Genomic DNA, 24712 nt, shown 5'->3' with positions numbered 1-24712 from the left:
GTAGGTTTTAATCAGGCTAATTGGCAGCCAGTCTAACTACACAATAGCATTTTTAGTTTATAAAATATAAGTTGCAATTTCAGTTGTGGTTGAATATTTGCAGCTCATAGAACATGAAAAGGCTGAAGCAAGATTATTTTTATGATTGTTTTGTTCCCCTGCTCCATTCCTTGCTGTGAATGTATCCCTATAGCTTCAATGTCTCAGGCAGCAGCCCTGTAAAGCTGACAGGCAGAAAGTGATGTTGAAACTTTAGGTGTGAGAAGCCTGGGAGAAAGAGGAAATAGAAGGATCCAGCGGGTCCTGGAAAACTACAGGCGAGTCTGGGCCCTGGGGTCCTCCGCAAACTGTGGCAACAGCCAAGGAAAAAATAGGCAGTAAAAACCTTGAACCCCTACCCGGACTAGCCGATGGACATTCTCCACTGTTGAGTGGAGAAGGAGATCTAACTTTCACACAAACTCTGGTACCCCATATTTGAACATGTGCCTTGGATGGAGATGCCTGGTGGCACTCAGAGGAAAGATAAGAGGTCACCAAGGAGAGACTTGATACCGTATGAGCATATACAGGGGGAGTAGGTCCCCCTCAGACACAGACTTAGGGGAGGGGAGGGGAGTAGTGGGGAAGTGGGAGGAAGGGAGGAATGGGAGGATACATGGGATGGGCTAACAACTGAGATGTAATATGAATAAATTAATAAAAAATGTAAAAAAAAATAAAAAATAAAAAAAAAATGAAGGTTTCTCTGAGATGGGGAGGCCCCTAAGAAATACCAACCTACCTTTGTAATCCCATGCCCTCCCACTGAGGCCAGACAAGGCAGCCCAGCTAGGGGAAAGGGACCCACAGGCAGGTAACAGAGGGGGCCTTGCCTTTTCTGAGAAGAACAAGAGGGGGGAAATGCCTGTAGGGAGGATAGGAGGGTGGGACTTGGATTAGAGAGGGGAGGGGCCTGGGATCAGGCTGTTACGTGATGAAACAAATACATGAATGAATGAAAAACAGGAAATTTTCCCACATCTTTTGAACCTAGGCAATTGTGTCTTTCCTAGTTTTTAATTCTCTTTTCCTCTGACATTGGTCTCATGAAATTAGTCTTTCCTTCTTTCTTCCTATTTGACTGATAGGTGGAACCAGCTTCTTGAAAGCTCTTCAGGTAAGTGGCCGCAAAACTAGGAGCCAGCAAGTTTCACGCCTCGAATATATTGGAGTTGATGGGAAATACTGACAAAGATACTTTAGAGGCAATCAACTGAGTCTGATGATGTTAAAAACTGACGAAAAGGTAACAGTTCAGCAATCAAAAGGCTGAATTTTCTTGACTGGACAAACCGAAACAATATGAGGATGACTTCCACTTCTTTGCCTTATAAAAATCGCTAAAGTAAGGAGTTTCATCAGCTACAAATGCCTCTCTCAATCAGGGACTACAAATGGAAAGAGGGGTATTAGTTAAATATTAAGTCAGGCATAATTCTGTTTCTGATTTGAATTCAGAATACAGTTTAAGAAAACCTTATGAAGCTTAATAGCTCCTGCAGTTTTGGAAGTTAGAGCCAAATTTTCATTAATGGCATTGGTCTGAAATTCCCTTGTAACAGAATTTGAATGTTTTCTACTCAGTACCTTTGTTCAAGTAGAAAGTCTCCATTCTTATTCATTTGCATTATTTATAAGATGAGTCCATTGCAACAATGAATCTTAGCATGTATGTTCTTGCAAAACTGAAATAATTGTTTTAAGAGCATCAGAATAGAAGGGCTACAAGAAATTGCCTTTGTTATTTTAACTATATGCAATGCTTTGTTACATGGCTACCCAAGATATCTGTCTACCTAAACCAAGGAACTCTCTGTGTAGGGAGTATGAACCATGGAGAAGCAAGCATCACACATCTTCCTGTACCTCATGGAGGAGAACTTGAGCATGGATTGCCTCTACACCAGAACGCGCCCATTTGATTCAGAGGTGTGTTTTCTGTTGAGAGCAGTGGCAGCCTTACGGGGGCAGTGGAGGCTGGCACTGGCAGGCTATGTCCTGCGTGAAAACAGGTGCGTGCCTGAGTTCTCATTCTCCAAATAAGTAAGAGACTGGCTTTTAGAGAAATAGTTTATCAAGGTTGGTACAAGTCTCTCTAATGTTATTCAATAGTTCAGGGCTAGTATTGCATGCTCACTGACCAAGGACAACCTTTATCACAAAGAAAATAATAGTTTTTAAAATGATACTTTTGGGAGTTCCCTGAGGCTGCTTTGCCCTAAAAGCTTAATTAGATATAATCCATTCCTAATACTGGAAACTTGGTGGGTGATAATAGATGACAAATGGAAATTCTGTACATTCCGTTACTTGATAAATTATTTCACTTAAGTCATCTTCATATATGTATATGTTTTCGAAAGAATCTACTGTACTATGTAGGCTTTGAACTTTCTCAAACCTCCTTTAATTGGGGTTATTTAGTGCTTTTACCCCTCTTCCAGCTCACCTGTCCTAGAAAGGAAATATTAACAGGAAAAGTAGACCTTTTTAGGCCCAGTTCCTTGGAGTGATTCCACTCTTCATCTTCAGGATTTCAGAAGTCCCATTAAATATAGAAAACCAGCAATTCAGCAAAGGTGAATGCAACCTCAGCAGTTGAAATGTGGACCAGCAGCCGGAACCTGGAACCTTGAAAAGTTCTCTGGAGTGTTTCCTTCTAGGAGCATCTAGAAGCAGAATAATGAACAGCTAAACAATAGGAAATGATGCCAAAACCAAAAAGTCAAGCCTTTTGTTTTGGGCTCATACACATACACACACACAAACACATACAAACACACACACAAACACACACACACACACACACACACACACACACACACACACACACACACACATGAGTGCATACTAGGATGTTTATCAGTTGACAAAAACCATATCACATATTCTCGCACAAGTCACAGACAAACACCTCGCACCCTCACACAAGTCTGTTTAACATCACACACTTAGGATAAAAATAAAAATAAAAGTTTACATCTTATACAGTATTATGTTTCCATAATGCCTCTTAAATGTCCCTTAATTCTAGCTGCTTATCCCCTTATTCCACTCCACAGCTTCCTCCCCATTTTTCCTCCTAACTTGATCCTCACATTCTTGCCCCCACTTCAATCAGATATATCTATTTTATTTCTCATTCCTAATGAGATCTACCTGCTTCCTGTAGCGCCTTACTTTATAACCATGCTTTTCGATTCTATGGGCTGTATCTTGGTTATCACTGACTTAACAACTAATATCCAATATAAGTAAATACATACTATATTTGCCCTTCTAGGTCTGGGATACCTCAATCAGAATGATCTTTTTTTTCCAATTTCATCCATTTGCGTGCCAGTTTTATAATTTAGTAATGGCCAAGTAATCTTCCATAGTGTAAATGTATCACATTTTTCTTCATATATTCTTCTGTTAAGGGACATCCAAGGTCATTTCTAACTTCTGGCTATTTTGAATAGAGTAGCATTGAATATAGTTGAGCAAGTTTCTCAGTGGTGGAGTAAAACATCCTTTGGCTATATGCCCTAGAGTGGTATAGTTGGATGTTGAGGTAGATTGATTCCCATCTTTCTGAGTAACTGTCACACTGATTCCCACAGTGGCTGTACGAGTTCATACTCCCATGAAAAATGTACTAGTGTTCCTTTTGTTCCACATCTTCATGAGCAATATTTATCACTTGTTCTGGCGATCTTATATGTTATTACAGTTGTAAGATAAAAATCTCAGAGAATAGTTTGCTTTCCACAAACGGACAGCAAACACCCTTTACTGAAGACAACATCTATATTGAACATACAGATATAAAGCTGGTGCCTACATCAAGGTTTCACCCTTATATTCCAGCATCTTTGGTACAGGAAGGTATTCTACATGCTGTCAAAAGGAAACACCAAGTGAGCCACAGCACCTTTATTTGCTTGGTGTATTAACAGTATATATGCTAAGGTAATGGTGGTACAGAGCTTGTGGAAATAACCATCCAATAACTGATTTGACTTTAGATCCACTATAAGAGTTGTAACTCATATTTGATGCTGATTGGGTGACCAGATACTGAGACTACATATCACAGGGACCTAATGAAAATACAGCTAATAGTAATACAATGACTCTTAATAACATTCTCCTATACTCAGTCATCAGTGCCTTGTTATATTATCATCAGAAAAGCTTCCTCCTAAAGCTGATGATAACAAATAGAGATCCATAGCCACATATCAGGCCGAGAAGGAAGAGTACTTTGAACATTAAGCCTTAAATAGAATATATCCATCAATTTTATTCCCTCAGAGACAGGAAACCCCAGAGTAAAGGAGGCAGAAAGAGTGTAAAAGCCAGAGGTGAAGGAGGGCACCAAGAAATCAAGAGCCTCTAAATGATCCTGAGGACAGTTCATGTGAACTCGCGGAGACTGAGGCAGCATGCACAGGTCCTATATGAGTCTGCCCCAGATCCTCTGTGTATATATAATAATCTGAACTTTACTGGTTTTTTTTTATAGGATTCTTGAGTGTGTCTATATTGTGTCCTCTTTTAGAAACTTTTACTTATGTTTATCTTGTTCCACATGGAAGTGATAGGTTTTTAAAAATCTTATAATTTACTTATTGTACATTTCAATGAATGAATGAATGAATGAACTAAGCTATCAATTATATCTGATGATAGAGGTAAATGAGTTTTCTCCAGTAAAGTGACACTGATTATATCAAAGACACTAAGAGAGACCTTTTCTTCAGGAGTTATTTGTGTGTGTGTGTGTGTGTGTGTGTGTGTGTGTGTGTGTGTGTGTGTGTTTGTCGGGATTGTTTTTGAGAAAAAATCTTATTGTTAGGTGACTTGGATGGGGAGAGGTTTTGGAAGGACTTGCGGAAGACAAAGATATAAAATTTTTAAAGGTAAAAAATAGAAGAAAATAAATGTTATTGTTAGGGATAAAGTTAACCAGTGAAGTTATGTCCTTTAATTTAGTCCCTTATTTTCATTACTAAAATAATTGATAGATTATCAAAGAAAAGATGGTGAATAATTGACTTAGGATGAGCCTCCAATATATACCAATTTAAAAAGTGACAGCATGTTTAAAGATAAGACAACAGATACACATATGTTTACAACAGACACACAGAAGACAACAGAAAGTGCACACAATAGCCAATTTTGAACAATTTAGCAACAAAATTAAGTGGTATTGGATTAAAACTCAAGGTCTTTAGTAGACACAGACACAGACACACACACACACACACACACACACACACACACACACATGGGGGGGGGGGGGACATGCAAACAGACATGTTTCCATTTCTGATTTCCCTTCTACAATGTAGACCATGACTCTACATCTGAAGTTTGAACTGACCGCTGTGACTTCCTTCCAAGGAATATAGGCTGTAAAGGAGCATAAAGGAATAGTACAATTTCCTGGTTCGGATGCTTGGACCAAATTCACTGAACAGGCATAAAGAATAGTAATACTAATGGTGTACATCATACAGTATAGTTAGGTCAGTAATTCATCCCTGTGATCTACCTTCCAAAACAGGACAACAGAAGTCTAATGATGTGGAAAGGCGGCCCAGGGAATTCCTACTGCGCGGCAATGTGTAATTCTATGAACAGCAAAACTCAACAATAGCTATAGTTTCTTTTTTTATTAATTTATTCCTATTACATCTCAATGGTTATGCCATTCCATTCCTCCCTCCCTCCCTCCCATTTTCCCCTTACTCCCCTCCCTTATGACTGTGACTGAGGGGGACCTCCTCCCCCTTTACATTCTCATAGGGTATCATGTCTCTTCTTGGTAGCCTGATATCCTTCCTCTGAGTGTCACCAGGTCTCAAATGAGGAAATTCTGGGGAATCATCTCAGCCATGAGCATTCACAGCGATATGCACTGTTAGATGCACTTGGGTTCTGCTATAGACTATCAGGTACACTAGGAACATTTCAAATAAAGTAAATCCTATTCTTTTTTGGGGGAGATTAGTTCATTGTGATGTTTTAATACATATATCATATTGCAGTTTGTTCTTTTTCTTTACATCTATTCTTAATACCGTAAGTAAGGCTTTCAGAAAGATGGATTGGATCTGAGTTTAACTGCTGATCCTTTGCAGTATTTTATATAAAACCATTCTAAAATACACATTCTTATGGCTGGCACATTAAATCTGGCATGTGAGTAGTTTCCAATCTTAAATTTAACGATTGCATATTTTTCTCCCTTAGATGGGTAACATGCATGTCTTATGTTTTCATACTTGAAATTAAATAAACGTATAGCTCAGTGTATATCTCTCACCTAGTTTAACCAATGGGTATGGCTCATTAACAAGACTGAATATAAATGTGTCTTAAGTACTTATCTTGGTGCTGAGTACAGAGCCAAGGCTCTCAGGCCTGTCAGGCAAGCTCTCTTCCAGTGTGATTTGTACCTCTAGTTCCGTGGCTGTGGGTTTAAAGTAAAATAGGTAGCTGACTATTTTTTCAGTGAATTAAACCCTGTTTTTTTGTTGTTGCTCCTCATGCTGACAGAATGAGCTACTGTGGTTTAGTTCAGGGCACAGTAATGAAGCCAATTAGAATGTTGTGTCAGCTTAGTAAGTTTGGAGCTTATTCTTTCTCTCTCTGTAAACTTGAGGTTGTTGTAATAGGCACTGTCTAAAGCTTAGGTGGCTTAGACTTCATTTTTGTATTATCTTCTAACAATGCCTATAAAACACACTGGATTGCCAATTCCCTCTAGCTTTTGAATAGCAAGAAATCTAATTACTTCAATTCAATAGATGTGATTTGTTCTGTGCTTAACATTTGTTGGGGGAAGAGAGCATCAAATAGTATTGAACAAGGATTCTGCATATAAAAAGATACACTCTAAGTCATGAAAGTCTTACTTCACCCCTTTTGGACAAAAAGTTTTACAGTAGAATGTTATAAAACATTAGGAAAAGTACAGGAGACTTGAAACTCAGAAACATGTATATACATTTTTTCAAAAGACTGTATTAAAAAGTAACTGATATTTCTAGTTTGAAAAACAAAAGAAATTATAGTCCAATACTAATAGTTGAAAATAATGAACCTGTATTGATTGAGGACGTATTTCAATATTGGTCTTATCTAAATGATACAATAACCAATCAATTCTCAAATAGACATTACATAGAATGGAAAATGAAATGTGTATTGAAAATGGATGCAATCAACTGCATTGCAATATATAGTTTTTAAATTAGTAAGAAGACACTTTTGAGTTAATAAGACTACAAACTTATTTTTTTTCTTTTTCTCTCTTTATTGTTAAGAGATTTTCAAATTAATCTCTAATTTCCTTTGATAGAAAATGTAAGGTGGTTATTCAAATCTACTCATTGTTTAGCATGGAAAACAAAACTGTTTCAATTTTACTGTTATGACGTTTGTCCCTGATTTATATCATACTGTCTGTGGATTCTTCAAATTGTTCATCCTTCCCCTTGATATCTCTCTCTCTCTCTCTCTCTCTCTCTCTCTTTCTCTCTCTCCCTTCATCTTTATGGTGGTATATCAATTACATACTTAATAATATGTATCAGCACTTCTTGTTCCTTTTATTAAAAATTAATGTATTTATCTTAACTATTGTGATTCCCTTCCTTTATTCATCCCAGTTCTGCCCCACCTCCTCTCTATTTGGATCCACCCATTTTCTGTCTCTCAGTAGAAAACATAATTGTTTCTAAGGGATGATAGCTCAGAAAAAGAAAGAAAAACTAAAACATTACATAGAACAAAGCAAACAAAAAGAGGGAAAAACTCCAGGAGAATATTGAAGAATCACATACATGCAAATAGCAACTTGAGAGGACTAAGGAATTCCATGAAAACACTAAACTGGAAGTAATACATATATATATGTATATATATGTATATATATGTGTGTGTGTGTGTGTGTGTGTGTGTGTGTGTGTGTGTGTGTACTGTAAAGTGAAAAAGAGGAAGTATAAAAATATAAATAAAAATGTTCAACATGACACTATGAGACAAAGAACCTCAAAGGTAACACTGTGTTTTTCTGTTGCCATCTACTTATGGGCATGCAGCCTGCCCTTAAGACTTTGTTTCCCCATGGAACACACCTTTAGAAAAAACTAAATCTTCAATTTTAGGAGATAACTTCCAAGTTAGGATGTGAGCATGTGTCCACTTCTCCATTCAGCTTAAGAACCCATATGGTTCGGAGAAGTGCAGGCCCTGTGCATGCTGTCTCAGTGTCTGTGAATTGATACATTTGTTAATCTTGCTGATGTAGAGGACTTGTTTTCTTGTTTTCCTCTACCTCTTCTGGCTCTTGACTGTTCCTCTGCTTCCTCTTCTAGAGGGTCCTTGACCCTTCAGGAAAGGAATTTGATGAAGACATTTTGTTTATGGCTGATTGCTCCAAGGTATATTATTATCTACCTATGTTCCATTTGTAGTTCCCATCTGCTGTAGGAGGAAGCTACTCTGCTGATGCCTGAAAAATGAGTATAGATGAAGGTCATTAGGAATCATTTTGTTTGGCTATATTATATTTTTAGACAGCTTGTATTTTGTTTTATGTATTTCCCTGAGCTGTCTAGTCTAGATTCTTGGTCACTCAAGCAGTATCGGGTATGGGTTCCAATTCTGGATTGGGCTTTATGTAAAATCAGATATCAATTGGTTATCCAAACAAGCTTTGTGTCACCTTTGCATGAGCAAACCTCACAGGCAAGATATCATAGCAAATCAGGAAGTTTGTGTTGTGCTTTTTGATTACATTCCTCTTTTGGTAGATTTCAGAGAAACTATCCTCTTGAAGTGACTAGTCATTACTCAGAATTGGAAGAAAATTATTTCTTTCTGTTACTAAAACATTTCCTATAATGAGGTAAATTATTCATGATGAATAATTAAAAGTTAATAAGTATGCACAAAATAATTTAATGATTATGTTTCATTTATAATTACATTATTTATAGTATTTCTCTCTGTATTTATATACACACAACAGATGCATCCTCCTATTTAGTTCACCATGAAATATTTTATCTGTCTTTCACTTTGTGTCTTGGTACTCAAAACATCATTACAGATCCCTTTCTTTGTCATGGACACTTTCCGGTGTATGACCATATCTCTAGTACAGTTTTCATTTAACTTACAAAATTATTCTATTTTCTTAAAAAATTATTGTTTTTAACATATAACTAAAATACTATAGAGTTTCATTCCAGATTTTCTAACCATTTGATATTATTTTCCAAATAAAATTTAAATCATTTTGAGGCCTCTGTGGCCCTTGCCTGTGGATTTGTTCCCTAAGCTTATTCAGCTACTGTTTCCCTGATCTTAGAAATCAACCTTCAATGTCTGTCTTGCTCAGTCAACCAATCCTCAGTATTTTACAGCCTGAAGAAAATTTCAAAAATTTTCAATATTAGCATACTTCCATTTTTTATTAAGTTATTTACTTTATATCCCAATTACAGCTCCCTCTCCCTCCTCTGTCTCAGTTACATTTTCACACCCCATGCCTCAACATCATCAACCCTTCTTCTCCTTTACTTCAGAAAAAGGAAGGTTTCCCATGGATATTAACCAGCCATGACATATCAATTGCAGTAATTCTGGATATGCACCTTCTACTGAGGCTAGACAAGGCAGTCCAGTTAGGGAAAAGCATTCCAAATGCAGGCAATATAATCAGAGGCAGCCCCTGTTCCCACTTTTGGAGTTCCATGTAAAGATCCAGCTGCACATCTGTTTCCTGTGTTCGGAGGGCCTAAGGCAGTTAGTTCCATTCATGCTCTCTGGCAGTTCCATTTGTGCTCTCTGTTTGGCAGTTCAGTCTCTGTGGGCCCCTATGGGCCCTGACTAGTTGATTCTGTATATTTTCTTGCTGTGTCCTTGACCTTCTTGCTCCTCCAGTTCATCTTCTCCTTCTTTCCCAGGATTCTCCAAGTTCCATGCAATGTTTGGCTGTGGATCTCTACATCAGTTTCCATCAGTTGCTAGGTGAAGCCTCTCTGATAACATTTTTAACAGTCTCCTGTCTGTAAGTATAACAGAATATCATTAATAGTGTCAGGGGAGGGCTCTGTCATGGAATAGATAGAATAGTATTATTTTAACAGTAATATAGTTTCCTTATGCAAAGGAATTTTTATGTGAGAACATTATACAGTGAAAGACTGATTTCCAGTCATGCACAAGGTCTATGCATTAGTTATCAGTTTCTTTTAAATGTCTGTAGTTTTAGATGCACCAACCAAGGACATTGCAAGCAGAAAGCCTAGACTTCCTGTTCAGATATAGTCAATGGAAAGTTCATTCTCCACATGCAGAAGGGGAGGGTATAGCAGGAGACTGCCTCTGACATGAATTCTGGTACCTATCATTTGATCACTGCCCCTTGGCAGAGACGCCTTGTGGAAACACAGAAGAAGAAATGCAGGCTATCCAGATGAGACCAGATAGGTTATGGTCAGATGTTGGGGTAGGAAGACCCCACCTGTCAGAGGTACAGGGGAGGGGAATAGAGAAAGAGAGAGAGAGGGAGGGTGGGAACAGAAATATAAGAGCAAGGGAATTACAATCAAGGTGTAGTGTAAATATATTATAATAAAAAATAAAAATAGAACTATTAAGAACTGTTGTTAGAAAAGAACAAATATTATTATAAGAATGAAAAGCATTGACAGAATATATTTGCAAAAGACAGGTCACATAAATAAATACATAATTTTTAAAACTCAACAAAGAAATGCATATAATTAAATAATAAAATTTGCAAACACCATAGTAGATACCTTATCAAAGAAGGTGTACACATAAAAACCTGAACTATATGTGAAAGCGTAATATATATTGTCAGAAATATAAAGACTCAAATAATAGTGGGATACTAGAAAAACAACCTATTAGAGTAGACAAAAGCCAGAACACTGACAATACTCACATAACATTGTTAGTTGTTTTTATAAAATTGTTTCTTCCTGTTTCTATCTTAACCCAGCTATCACTCAAATAACTCACTCTGTATAAGCAACCTTCATGAACAACACTGAACAATAATTATTATATTTTTAACCCTCTAAACTAGTCCATGTTCCTCCCAATATATATCCCAGAGGTCCTTGCACTTTCTGCCTCTCTGTGCTCAGCTGCTTTCTCCTGATGTCTCTTGGAAGTCTTCCCATGGCTAAATCCCCTACTTCCTCCTCCAACTCTTCCTCTTCTGGCTGGTAAGAAGTCCAGCCCTTTTCCCTCTCCTGTTCAATGATTGGCTAAAATCCATTTCATTGGCATATCAGGAGAGAATTGGGGAGCAATGTTTATACAACATTGAAACACAAGAGTCTCAAAACAAGGATTGCAACCAGATATAGGGGGTACAGATATAAGCATTTGAATTACACTGCTTATATGTTATCAGAACTAAACACTGTCATTATTTCTTTATTTTGCCCAAAAATATAAAGATTAGGAACATTCACAGATAACATCAACAGGACCAACAAAAACACAAAGCCACAATCAGCAGCTTTACTCATAATTGTCAGTACTCTGAATAAATAAACAATATAGTATGGATATTAATGGATGAACTGTCATACATCATGAGAATTAATTCCTACTGAATATTAAAACAAATAAGCTGCAAAGGAGTCAAAATACCTGAAAAAAAAAAGGCTCTGTGCAATGAAAGAAGACGGTCTACAGAGTCTGTTAAATGCAATAGATTCTGAAAAGACCACACTATGGACACAGTTAAATGAGCAGTGAGTGCAGGGATTCAGAGGCAGAAAGGAATCCTAGGATTCCTTAAGTCCTTAAATCTTAAGTCCCAGGATTTTTAGCATAGTGAAAACTGGAAGCATTGTATTCTCTATTTGCTCAAAATTACTAAAGGTTCAGCACCAAGACTCACTTCACTGTAAGCTATCTACTGGGTATGCCAACATGTTAGTTAGACATAATGATTGCAACAAGATACTTTATTGGTTAGTAAAGGAAAGACTATCTACAAATAGGAAAACAGGGAAAGTATGACACACAGGAATTTCTTCCCTGTTAATGTCATTGTAAATCTAAATACATAATATGTGAAGAAATGCTGTGTTTTTACAGTATTGTTGTTTACAGGTTTGTTTACTTTTCCGGCTGATAACATTCAGATACTTGCTTTCATCAGGAATACCACTTAGTTGGTCATGCAACCCAGGTGGATTGGAGTAGGAGACATTGGGTGGCAGTGTCTCAGCATCCCTGATGTTAACGTTGGTCTTTAAAAGGATATCTGTCAGGTGTTCCCACTGAGAAGTTAACATTTCTGATTTTCATTTATTTTGTTTTTATATATTTTATTTTATTTTTTGAAGACTGGGTTGCTCTGTGTAGCCCTGGCTGTCCTGGACTCACTTTTTAGAACAGCCTGGCCTCGAACTCACGTTGATCCACCTGTCTCTGCCTCCCAAGTGATAAGATTACAAACCTGTGCCTCTTTAGTGATATGCTGCAATATATTTAGAAACATTATACATATCTCAGTTCTCTACCTTTCACCTGGTAATTGTATTTGGCATTAGTCCTACCAATGTCTATTCAAGGAAAGAATAATACTGTTTCATTTGCTTATGTATCATGTTTAAATAACTTCAATAAGCCACTAAAACAGAGACAGACAGACAGATACACACACACACACACTATTCCTGAGTGTCAGATAATTTTTCCATAATGAAACTGCCATAAAGTACAAAAATGGATGAGAGAGATTCAAAGTTCATAGCAGGTATGAGGAGTGAGGAAACCCTGAAGAAGCAGCATCCCAAGCACTAATGTGATTTCATGTTAATTACATATAAAGAAACCTGAGACATTTTATGTTTGGGAAAACCAGATAGTATACTGTTTTTAGAAGAGAAGTTACATGTTGTAAAAGGTTTTAAAGGATAATAACTCTGTGATTGTTTGCTCTATTTATGAAGTCTGTCTATAAAGTAGATATGTTTATGTGTGGCCTTGCACATACATTTATCATAACTACCAGAAGAATTAGTAATGAAGACTTAAATTAATTAACTAATTGAGTTCTTTTTCTCCAGCTTCATTTCAATTTGGATTTTTCCAGTATTTTTATTTATTAAATTCTAGTTCACACACATATTATATCTTTTATTATGTTTTGCTTATTTGTGTTGGGTTATTTTATTTCTGCCTTCTCTAAGTTCATTCAGGTATTTGTATTCGATTAAAATGCTTTAAATTCCTTGAGAATGTTTATAACTTATTTTTGAATAGTGTATTTGGACTGTCATTTTACTTGTTCCCCTTGAGTCTATGGAGAGGAGAGTGGTAATTTGAGCTGGGAGTATATTATCTTGATAGGACCCAATCTAGAGCTTGGGTTGATATGTTTTTAAGTTTTTTTTTGTGTGTGTGTGGTTTTGTTTGTCTGTTCGTTTTATGTAATGATGGATGGAAGTGGCAAAGGAAGTTCCTGAGTCATCCCAGAAAGGACTTGGATATTGGAAGTATCATACGCTGTGGGTCATGTGGCATGGAGGAGCATAGAGTGCCCCAAGTGACAGAGTGTCTCAAGGTGGCAGGAGCGAAAGACTTTGTGCTGTGTCGTTCACATCATCATTTGTTCCACATCCTTGCTAGACTATCCCTGTGTAGACAGTGGACAAGGATCCCCAGGTTAGAGTGGGAGTGGGAGGGAATAAGTTAATTGGGACAACTATAGGAGGCAGAGAACTGCAGGAGTTCCTGAGGCAAGAGAGGGGGTTGTGGAGGTTAAATGGACAGCAACATGGTATTTTCTTTCATTCCTCTAAGTACTCTTGATGTTTGATCAGGAACAGTTGTTGAAATTCTCTATTCTAAGCAGGCAGGACTGGGAAGAACAGAGAATTTCTTTCTCTCGCAAGCACTTATTATCTAGATTTGTGTCTGACTCAACAGTCTTTCACTGGTCAGGAAAAATAATGGATTTTACAGAACACAAAACAGAATTTATGAATGTTACCAGATGACATCTAAGAGTTAAAGTGGTTTCTGAGAACTCTAACTTCTAACCCCCTGATCTCATTTACTCAGTTCTGATTTTATGTCCTCTACCTTCATCTTTCTTTTGCTATACATTTTTAAACTTTTCTTCCAATAATACACCAAATAATATTATTTGAGGTAAAGTAAAGAGGGATATTGATATTTATGCTTTCTAGACAATACTTGGCTAAATAATTTTATCATGGATTTTTTTCTGACTTATATCAATACTTTCTGGAATTTTGATAAAGAATTTCAAATAATACTAGTGACTCACAAAGCAGTCTATTCAGACTTTATTTTATTAGTAGGGACGGAGTCAAAATGGGAAGGAGTCACTAGGGCAAATGAGAATCATGTAGTGATAAAATGAATGTGACCAAAGTTCCTCTCTCTATATATGATTTTCTTTCATATTTGTGATTTTCACTTTGCTGCTTACTAGTTCTTATGTCAGAGCATGCTATTAGCCTAACCCAACATATCAAGGAGTACACACAGACTTTTTTTCCTTTCACGGGAAAGTTCTTGGCTTTGAAGCATAGACATGCCAGATAACTATTTTGAAATGTGTTAGCAGAACATTGGCTCCCACCAAACTCAAAACTGAACATGGCTTCAGATAATAACTTAAACTAGAGTATTTACTCATTCTGTTGTGATCTGATTATCTGTGGTCCCTACCAATGCATTCGCTAAATGCCTTGGCTTATGATTGAAACAGCTTTTATGGTATAACAAATTATTTGGGTCAATATGAATCCTAGTACCAAGGTCACTCGTATATAGTATGAAACAAACCATGTCTTATTGGTTTTGAGAAAATGACTGTGTTTTTCATTGACAAACCTAATTACAAATGAAATTAAACTTTTATTTATTAGTGCAAAAACTGACAAGGGTAACTTGTTTTGCTCTTATAGCTATATTGTGACTGTTGATTCGAAAACTAATCTATGTACTCTGTAGGAAATGTGCTTAGGAATTTAATTAGCACAATAACTTAATTGTAGGTGCACTCAAGGTTGCTAGTTTCTCTTTAAGTAAGGATATTTATTTGAAGTATTCAAAAACAACAGGAAAAAGTCTTATACACTTTTAGGTTTAAGAATTTGAGGAAGAGATGTAGCCAAATAGTAAGAAACAAGAGAGATCTTTTTAAGTGAAGGTCATGGGATTTCTGTTGTGAGAAGGTTATTGCATATGCTGATGAGATTTTATGGGGCAAGAATCTTGAAACTGTGATCAGGCCCATGACACTGGAACGGACTTCCTTATAGGGGAGTAAACAAGTCATCTGAAGTTGACTTCAGCTTCGACTGGAAGCAATGTGGAGTTTTGCAATAGTTCTCCTATGTCTTACAATGTCTTTTAGGAAGGAATGAAAGCCTGGTGACAGTTTACTGTAATTCTCTTTACTCCAGTTCTTGGAGTGCAGCTGGGCTCCTATACTACGACAATGCCAATATAACAAGGCAACATTGTTCAAATTTGCTAATCATTTGTGTTATTTTATATTTTATCATTATCTCTGTAATACTATTTTTTGATTCACAAAGAGAAGTTAATACCATAATAGTAATTAATCAGGACCAAATAAAAAAATTATATGAGCTGCTCTCAATCCATCTCCATATCAGATTTTTTGTTTTAGTTTAGTTTTGTTTGTTTTCCTGAGTGGTGGTGGATGAACTTTTTGTGAAACAGTTTTGTTCTCGGTGCCAAGGATTTTATCATTTTCCTATCAGGACAATATTCACGAATGTAACTTATTTCCCTGGAAATGTATGTACTGTGTCAAGAAGAAAGTCTTATCAATATGTAAGGTTTATAGTAAAATATTTAGGCACTTGTAATCAATTTGCGCCAGTATTTATCAAGTTTTCATAGTTCAATATAGAGTAGTATTTTATTAGTGATCTTAGACAGCTAAAAATGCCTACAATATTGATAACTTGTAAGTAAGAAATGTAACCATTCTAGAAACTGAGAAACATAGATGGAGGTAATCACGAAACTTAAGTTAAGGACACTTTTGTGCTCTTCGATGGATTTGTGGTTGATGATGATGTTGCTGTTGTGCATATCTTCACATGGGAAAAAGTTAAATGTCTATGCGTAATCTTTGTTTAAGTACACTGATCTCATCTATGAGGAGTGAATGCTAAAATCTCTGTCCACAGCCTTTCCTCCCTACATGTAACATTAGCACAGGATAAGGCTTTCAACATACATATTTGAGTGCTAAAATTTAAGATAGTAATAAACTATAGAAATGATAATAATTCCCAAAGAATTCGTAACTCTATCAAATAATCAATAAATTATAAATAAAAATTTTCTTATACAGTATATGTTGAGTGAAGTTATACTGTGTGTGGGGCCAGAAATATGTGTGACTTGGGGAGCCAGTCCAGAGCAAGAGTAAGGTCAAGATGTGCCTAAACCCTGAAAATCTCATACTGACTGACACCAGCGTCAGTAGGACTACACCATCCTTGCTCTGGGGGTGCACGTCTCAGTGAAGCAAGCCTGTGATGACTCCCAACTCCCTCCACCACCCCTGAAGCAGTCACATAGGCTGGTTGCCAGGTTTGAGGTTAAACCTCTTTCCTTATGAGAACATGCACAGCTGCACCTGGAATTCCTCTTCAAACAAATTGTGCCCACCACCATGGCGCCAGCCAATGATGTACATTTATGCCGTATACCTCTACCCGCTCCCCAAAATTTATATAGTCCTTATTCAATCCCAATAACGAAAGTTGTTTCATTGAAAACTGTCTCAAAGGAGAAGGCTGTTTCTTCCATACTCATTACTGACTATGATGCTACTAACCCAACCAATCTGGCTGGCTAAGTGCCGTTCCTTCCAGTGAGGCCCAATGCACAGTCGGCTCCTAGATACCCAGAGGGCAGAAGCAGACATAGGGTTGGCATTGTACAGTTATATTTTAAGCAAAGAGTTCTAAGACTTCCTTAGACTGGTACTGAGTAAGGTATAGGATGTCCCTAGGAGTCCTAGGATATTTCACTTGTAACATGGAAGATGATTAGAGCTTCTTTCCAAGCTTATAAGAAAGATTCAGTAAGAATATTATAAAACACAGCTGATGTGTATTCCTCAAAGAATATTATTATTATTATTATTATTATTATTATTATTATTATTATTATTATTTGATTTTACACTTTCACTAAGCCAGAAGTGTCTAGATTATTTTTGTTTCTTAGAAGTCTTTTCCTATAGTAACTTAAGTGGATATATAATTTACGCAGTTATGAACCAAACAGACTAGAACTTAGTATTTTTTTCCTTTCACTTACTATGCTTCTTTACATCTCTTACATTCTGTGTGAAAGGAGATGAACTTTCAAGCTTTCCTAATCACTGTAAAGACAAGGTAATTCCAAATATCTGAACTAATAATCATGATAAAATTTTTGAAGATGTATCATTTTCTAAAACATTGTATTTCTAGCTCTGGAAACTGTGACCCTAATATAAATTGTGCAGGGTAAAACATAAGCCTCTTAGTATATAATTCTCAATTGCTTTGCTGCAAGGAAGATCAATATTTCTAAAATTCTACTTCATATTTGTTTCTAAAATGTAACTTTATCTCAAACATTATTCTTGTTAATTTCCTATGAATTTACCTTTTGTGACTCACACATAAAGCTCATATTAAGCCTTATCAAATAGTTATACAATGGTTTTTTTATAGTTATATACATAAAACTGTATGTATAAATACATATATATGTATTTATATATATGTCTCACATGATTAAATCAGTCACTTCTTAAAAATAATTTTTAGAGGCAGTCCCTTCTCTCCCCACAACTGGGGAGAATGTGCTATCCAGGTCCCCCTCTGTCAACTCTAGGGGATGGGAATAGGGTGGAAGAGGGCAGGATTGTGGGACAGGGAAGATACAAGTGAAGGGATAACAATCCGGATGTAATCTGAATAAATTATAATACACTAAATATAAAATACAAAACAAAATTTGATAGTTGATTTTTCTACTGTGCCAGGTCTTTACCTTTATGTAACTCAATTAGTCCATTTCTTCTTCTGTAACTCATTGTTTCAAAATTTATGCAATTATCCCTCTCACAGTAATCTAACTAAACCTCCATTTTATTTTCTACTTCTTTTATATCTATTATCCTGTGGTTGTTCCTATGGCTCTCTTTATATCAGTTCTGTCAAACAGCTTGTTTGATGATATAAATAGTCTATATTTTTGCACTCTCTAATATAGAAACAGCTATTCTAATGTTGAGTTCTTGAAATGATATTAATGAGACTGTGCTGAAACCCTTGATCTTCATAAGGATATTTATATTGCATAAAGTATATGACTTGTACTTTGATAATTCCTTGGCTGTTATTTTTTTCAAGGCTGCTCCACACATGTTACATAAAATACTTTGTTTCTTAAATTCTCTCTTCTTCATTTAAGTGAATTGTTAAGATGATCCATGTTTACTTATGAGATTAATACTTTTATTTATTGCATGTACTGTGTTTTATAATTATGAATTCATGTAATAATTATAAAGTTATTATTTTACATGTGCATTATATTCACATATATCTATATTGCATGTAGAGACATAGATATAGAATCAAACCTATTTCTAGGTCAGAAGAAAAGGGTGAATGAGTTGACCACTTAGTAAGCCACAGATATTACCTACGAAATGTATTTTTTTTAATTTTTTATTAATTTATTCTTGTTACATCTCAATGGTTATCCCATCCCTTGTATCCTCCCATTCTTCCCTCCCTCCCATTTCCCCTCATTTCCCTCCCCTATGACTGTTCCTGAGGGAGATTACCTCCCCCTGAATATGTTCATAGGGTATCAAGTCTCTTCTTGGTAACCTGCTGTCCTTCCTCTATAAAGAAATCATTTTCTTAAAATGGACATCTCATATAATATATAGATTTTTAGAGTGAATGGCTATTCATCTGCAATGAGGTAGAACTGTCAACCATCCCACAGAAGAGTAACCTGTGCACCTCATTACCTGATCATCGACAATGAAAATTCTTAATGGTCTCAGTGAATCTGTAGTCAGAGAGAGGATCTTTTAAACTAGCAATGTCCACAGAGCGTAGTAGCACATAGTTGTGAACATCATCACTTAGAAGGTGGTCAAGAGGTCAGGATCCTCTTTAGGTATATGACATCATGCCTTTATAAAACCAACAAAAAGAACCAAACAAACAAAAACCAATCAACCAACCCAAAAGACCCACCACTACTTCCCTCAAAAAAGCAAAATCTAAAAATACCCCTGTTTTCTAACTTCTCCTTAGCAGAGCCATAACGTTCCCTTTATTTTGACTCAGTTAAAAAAAAAATAAGACCATAGGCCTCTGAATTTCTTTTGATCACTTCATATAACTTATTTATTTATTTTTTTAAAATTTTATTTTATTAATGTATTCATATTATATTTCAATGGTTATCCCATCCCTTGTATCCTCCCATTCCTCCCTCCCTCCCATTTTTCCCTTACTCCCCTCCCTTATGATTGTGACTGAGCGGGACTGCCTCCCCCTTTATATACTCATAGAGTATCAAGTCTCTTTTTGGTAGTCCGCTGTCCTTCCTCTAAGTGCCACCAGGTCTCCCCATCCAGAGGACGTGGTCAAATTTCAGGCACCAGAGTACGTGTGAAAGTCATACCCCACTCTCCACTCAACTGTCCATTGGCTAGATCTGGGTAGGGGTTTGAAGTTTACCGCCCATATTGTCCTTGGTTGGTAACACAGTTTGAGTGGGACCCCTGGGCCCAAATCTGTCTATCATAATGTTCTTCTTGTAGGTTTCTAGGACCCTCTGGATCCTTCTACTTTGCTATTCTCCCATGCTTCTCTCATCTAGAGTCCCAGTAGGATATCCTTCCTTATGTCCCAGTTTTCTGGTAAATGATGACTTTCATGGGACTAGCCCTTGGGCTAGTATACAGATATAAGAGAGTATATACTATTTGACTCTTTCTGCTTCTGGGTGAACTAACTCATTATGATCATTTCTAATTCAATCCATTTGTTCACAAATTTTGGGAATTCCTTGTTTTTAATAGCTGAATAGTATTCCATAGTGTATATGTACCACAGTTTCTTTATCCATTCTTCTACTGAGGGACCTTAGGTTGTTTCCATGATCTGGATAATATGAATAAAGCTGCTATGAACATGGTTGAGCAAATGTCCTTGTTTGTGCTGCAGCATATTCTGGGTATATTCCAAGGAGTGGAATAGCTGGGTCTTAAGAAAGCCCTATTCCCAGTTTTCTGAGATAGCACCAGATACATTTCCAAAGTGGTTGTACTAATTTGCATCCCCACCAGCAAGGTGGTGTCACTTGAATTTTGATCTTAGCCATTCTGATGGGTGTAAGATGGAATCTCAGAGTTGTTTTGATTTGCATTTCCCTGATGACTAAGGAGGTTGAGCATTTCTTTAAGTGTTTCTCAGCCATTTGATATTCCTCTGTTGAGAATTCTCTGTTTAGTTCCAAGCTCCATTTCTCAATTGGGTTATTTAGTTTGGTGGTATTTAATTTCTTGAGTTCTTTATATATTTTGGATATTAGACCTTTGTCAGATGTACGGTTGGTGTATGGTTTCCCAGTCTGTAGGCTCTTGCTTTGTTCTGTTGACAGTGTCTCCTGCCTTACAGAAGCTTCTCAGCCTCATGAGGTCCCATTTATTAACTGTTGACATTAAGGCTTGGGCTGTTGGTGTTCTGTTCAGGAAGTTGTCTCCTGTGCCAATGTGTTCCAGGCTCTTCCCCACTTTTTCTTCTAAGTGACTTACTGTCTCTGGTTTTATGTTGAGGTCTTTGATCCACTTGGATTTGAGTTTTGTGCATGATGACAAATATGGGTACATTTTCATTTGTTTACACATAGACATCCAGTTAGACCAGCACCATTTGTTGAAGATTGAATGTATTTTGGCTTCTTTGTCAAAAATCAAGTGACCATATATGTGTGAATTCATATCTGGGTCTTCGATTAGATTCCACTGATCAACCAGCCTGTTGCTATGCCAGTACTATGCTGTTTTAATTACAGTTGCTTTATAATACAGCTTGAGAACAGGTATGGAGATTCCTCCAGAGGATCTTTTATTGTACAAGATTGTTTTAGCTATTCTGGTTTATATATATATATCTTTTAACTCTATAACTGATCTTTTGTATTGTAAACCTGGGAAGAGAGTATTGCTGATTTTAAAATCCAGAATGTCTATCTTAGGCATTTGAAATTCACGTCAATAGAATCCAGTTATTAAGGAGATAGGAATCCTAAATCTTGGTTCCTATACAAGAGTGAAACCCTGCCAGGCAGTGATAGCACATGCCTTTAATTCCAGCACTCAGGAGGCAGAGGCAGGTGGATCTCAGTGAGTTTGAGGATAGCCTGGTCTACAAAGTGAGTCCAGAAAAGCCATGGTTCCAGAAAAAACACTGTCTAAAAGAATAAATAAATAAAAGAAAAAAAAGAAAAGAAAAAGAAGAAAAAGAGTAAAGACCTAATTTTTAACTTCAGTGAACATTGTAAAGAAATTTTAATTCAGAACATTGTTTCTCTGGCAAGAGATCACATCCAAAGACCTTCTAGGTCTGTATGATCAGGCAAGACTACAAACTTGCCTTACATCCAGGAGACAGAGGCAAGCAGATCTGAGTTCAAGGCCAGTCATGTATAGAGCAAGTTAAAAAAAAAAAAAGAAAAGTTTAGGTCCAGGGGTGATGGTATACATCTTTTCCCAAACAATGAAGGTAATGTTAGTTTATAGATGGGAGCATCCATGTTTGAAAGCGATGTCTAATTGAGTGGCAGAAAATGTGATGAATCAGAGAAAGATATGACAGAATAGGATAGGCCCAACTCTCAAGAGAAGAGAGTGGTAGGGAAGCTACTAATGTGGCAATGCAGAAAGAGAAGAGGCAGTTTTACTGGGAGAGTTTTACAGAGAGAAGTTGAATGAGAGAACAAGCTCAAGAAACTAGATACATAAAAAAAGAAATAAACCAATTTAAAAGTGGAGTATAGATTGAAACAGAGAATTCTCAAGTGTGGAATCTCAAAAGGTTGAGAAACACTTAAAGGAATGTTAAGCATCCTTAGCAATTGGGGAAATGTAAATTAGAAATGATTGGCCCAACTTGAGACCCACTCCATGGAAGAGAGCCAAACTCTGTCACTATTAATGGTACTCTGATATCATTGCAGATAGGAGCCTAGCGTGACTGTCTTCCAAGAGAGGATGCATCCAGCAGCTAATGGAAACAGATGCAGAGACTCACAACCAAATAATAGGCCAAGCTCAAGAGTTCCGCAGAATTGTAGGAGGAAGGATAGGGGGAGCTAGAGAGGTCAAGGGCACCACAAGAAGACCTACAGAATAAACTAACCTAGGTCCATGGGAACTCACAGAGACTGAACCACTAACCAAAGAGGATGCCTGGATTAGACCTAGACCCAACCTTTACATATGTGTAGCTTATGTACAATGTGGGCACCATGTGAGTCCCCTAACAATGGGAGTAGTGACTGATTCTGACTCTGTTGCTTGCCACTGGATCCCTTTCCTCCAGCTAGACTGCCTTGTCATGTCCCAGTGGGATAGAGTGTCTTTATGTGCCAAAATGGGTTGATACCACTTGTGAGCCTCCCTCTCTGAGAATAAGGAGAGGGAGAAATGGGAGAAGGGGGCATGAAGGTGGGACAGGAGGGCAGGAGGGAGGGGGCTGGGATCAAGATGTAAAGCATATATATATGCTATAGGAAGGAATGATATAGGAAGGAAAACTAATTTCATGGGCATATTATCTTTAAACTAAATACTTATCTGTTAATATCACCGAAACTTCCTTAAGGGCTAACTTGAATTTAGTTTTCATAAGTGTGACATTTTGTTTTTTTACATCTCTTATTTGAAAGCCGTACAAGATAACGAGACGTCTTCAGGTGTCAGCTTGACTCTCTTTGCTGTTTACTTAGTCTGAAAAGCATCACTTGTTTTTATACTCTTGGTTACTGATCTAATAAAATTGTCAGTTTGAGGAACTGATCTTAACATGAGGCTCCTCCAGCCGTGAGGGGGTCCACAGCTGGAGGACTTGAGTACTTGCTGTTTTCCTCTTTCTCTGCTGAGGCACAGACATCACTAATGGCTGTCCTCTCTGTACAACTTCATCATAAGACTAAATGATCTGGGATTTTCTATCACCAGTGGTGTTTTGTTTAGAAAGTAGACTGTAATATGATAAAAAAAAAAAAGTCCCTTTTCTCCAGAAATAATTTCCGTTTTGTTTCTGTTATGTCTCTCTTTCTTCCCAATTGTATTTAAGTATAACTCTCGCTACACTATTTCTGTGTCCACAGGCATCCTTGCATAAGATCAGAGGGTTCAGAGTAGCAGTTCTTTTTACTATCCATTATTAATAGATTCTCCTTAAACATAAAATGGATAAAAACACAAGTGTCAAAATTGAGAATCATTGGTAATTAAATAAAAAATATTCATCAGGGAAAAGTAATATTTAGTTATTTACTGAATGTAGATATTTTCTTGTGTCTGTACATATTTGTAACTAATTCACAGGCCAGACGTCAGCTATGACATTTTTTTTCTCAATCACCCTTTACCTTATGTTTAATTTTTAAAAAATGATCATACAGGGAATTGTAAATCATTATGGGTTTTTCTAACAAAAATTTTAAGAGTTCCCTTCCCATTTGTCTTCTCTGTCTCATGCTGGGTCTGACCCACCCCTTTTTCTTCTTGTGGAACTGCTAACAGTAGTAGTGGTGGCTGTTTCTTACACATTTCCCTGCCTTTGTGACTCTTTCCGTCCTACTGGTTTGCATCATCCAGGCTTAATATGCGAAGATGTGCCCAGACTTACTGCAACTTGATATACTGTTTGTTTCATATCCCTGGGAATGCTACCATTTTCAAAAGGCAAATGTGGGAGGAACGGATCTGGGAAAGAGGGAATATAGAGATGGTGCTTGAATAAAAAAAAGGAGGTGGTGTGGGCTGGGGATGCAATCTTTGAGAGAAGCATAAAATTTTAAACATAATACATTGTGTTTCTAAGGGGATGTTGATTATTAACCTTCTGGATGTGTTTGTAACAATTATTTCTATACGGATAGCCACCAGTCTTTGTTTTGTTTCCATTTCTCTACTGAGCTACTTTCCTATGTGTATATTTATGTATGAACATAGTGAAGACAATACACAGCATGGTTATAGCCAACATCAAACTAAACGGAGAAAACCATAAATCAATTGCACTGAAATCAAGGACAAGACAAGGCTGTTCACTCTCTCCATATCTTTTCTTTTTTTAAATTTTTTTATTAATTTATTAATATTAAATCTCGATTGTTAGCCCTTCCCCTGTTTCCTCCCATTCCTCCATCCCAAACAACTTCCCCCTTTCTCTCCTCCCCTATGTCTGTGATTGAGGGAGACCTCTTCCCCCTATATATGCTCTTAGAATATCGAGTCTCATCTTGGTAAATTGCTATCCTTCCTCTGAGTGCC

General features: G+C 36.8%; 1 protein-coding gene and 1 long non-coding RNA gene across 17 annotated transcripts in view; one reads left to right on the top strand and one right to left on the bottom strand.

Moving 5' to 3' along the window:
- Positions 1-24712, top strand: part of LOC311589605 (uncharacterized protein) — a 138749-nt gene that overhangs the window by 38281 nt on the left and 75756 nt on the right. For 9 of the 16 annotated variants that reach the window (XM_084768100.1, XM_084768097.1, XM_084768109.1 and 6 more), the window contains 4 exons: positions 1131-1288; positions 1827-1971; positions 8418-8483; positions 10014-10117. In XM_084768100.1, the coding sequence (XP_084624226.1) occupies positions 1876-1971; positions 8418-8483; positions 10014-10117 (266 nt within the window). In that variant the 5' untranslated portion in view covers positions 1131-1288; positions 1827-1875. Of the gene's footprint in view, positions 1-1130; positions 1289-1826; positions 2055-8417; positions 8484-10013; positions 10118-12207; positions 13216-24712 lie in introns of those variants that run through there. The other 7 variants (XM_084768108.1, XM_084768107.1, XM_084768101.1 and 4 more) reach the window with 6 other exon arrangements.
- The window catches only part of LOC311589608, a 97658-nt gene continuing 82926 nt past the window's right edge, over positions 9981-24712 (bottom strand). Inside the window, exon 5 of the long non-coding RNA XR_014776581.1 lies at positions 9981-10115. This is a non-coding gene — a long non-coding RNA (uncharacterized lncRNA). The remainder of the gene's footprint in view (positions 10116-24712) is intronic.

This window comes from Acomys minous (genome assembly GCF_964271855.1).
Source record: "Acomys minous genome assembly, chromosome: 18".
Classification (NCBI taxonomy): domain Eukaryota; kingdom Metazoa; phylum Chordata; class Mammalia; order Rodentia; family Muridae; genus Acomys; species Acomys minous.
Note: the sequence above shows the minus strand (reverse complement) of the source record. Positions and strands in the feature narration are given on the sequence as shown.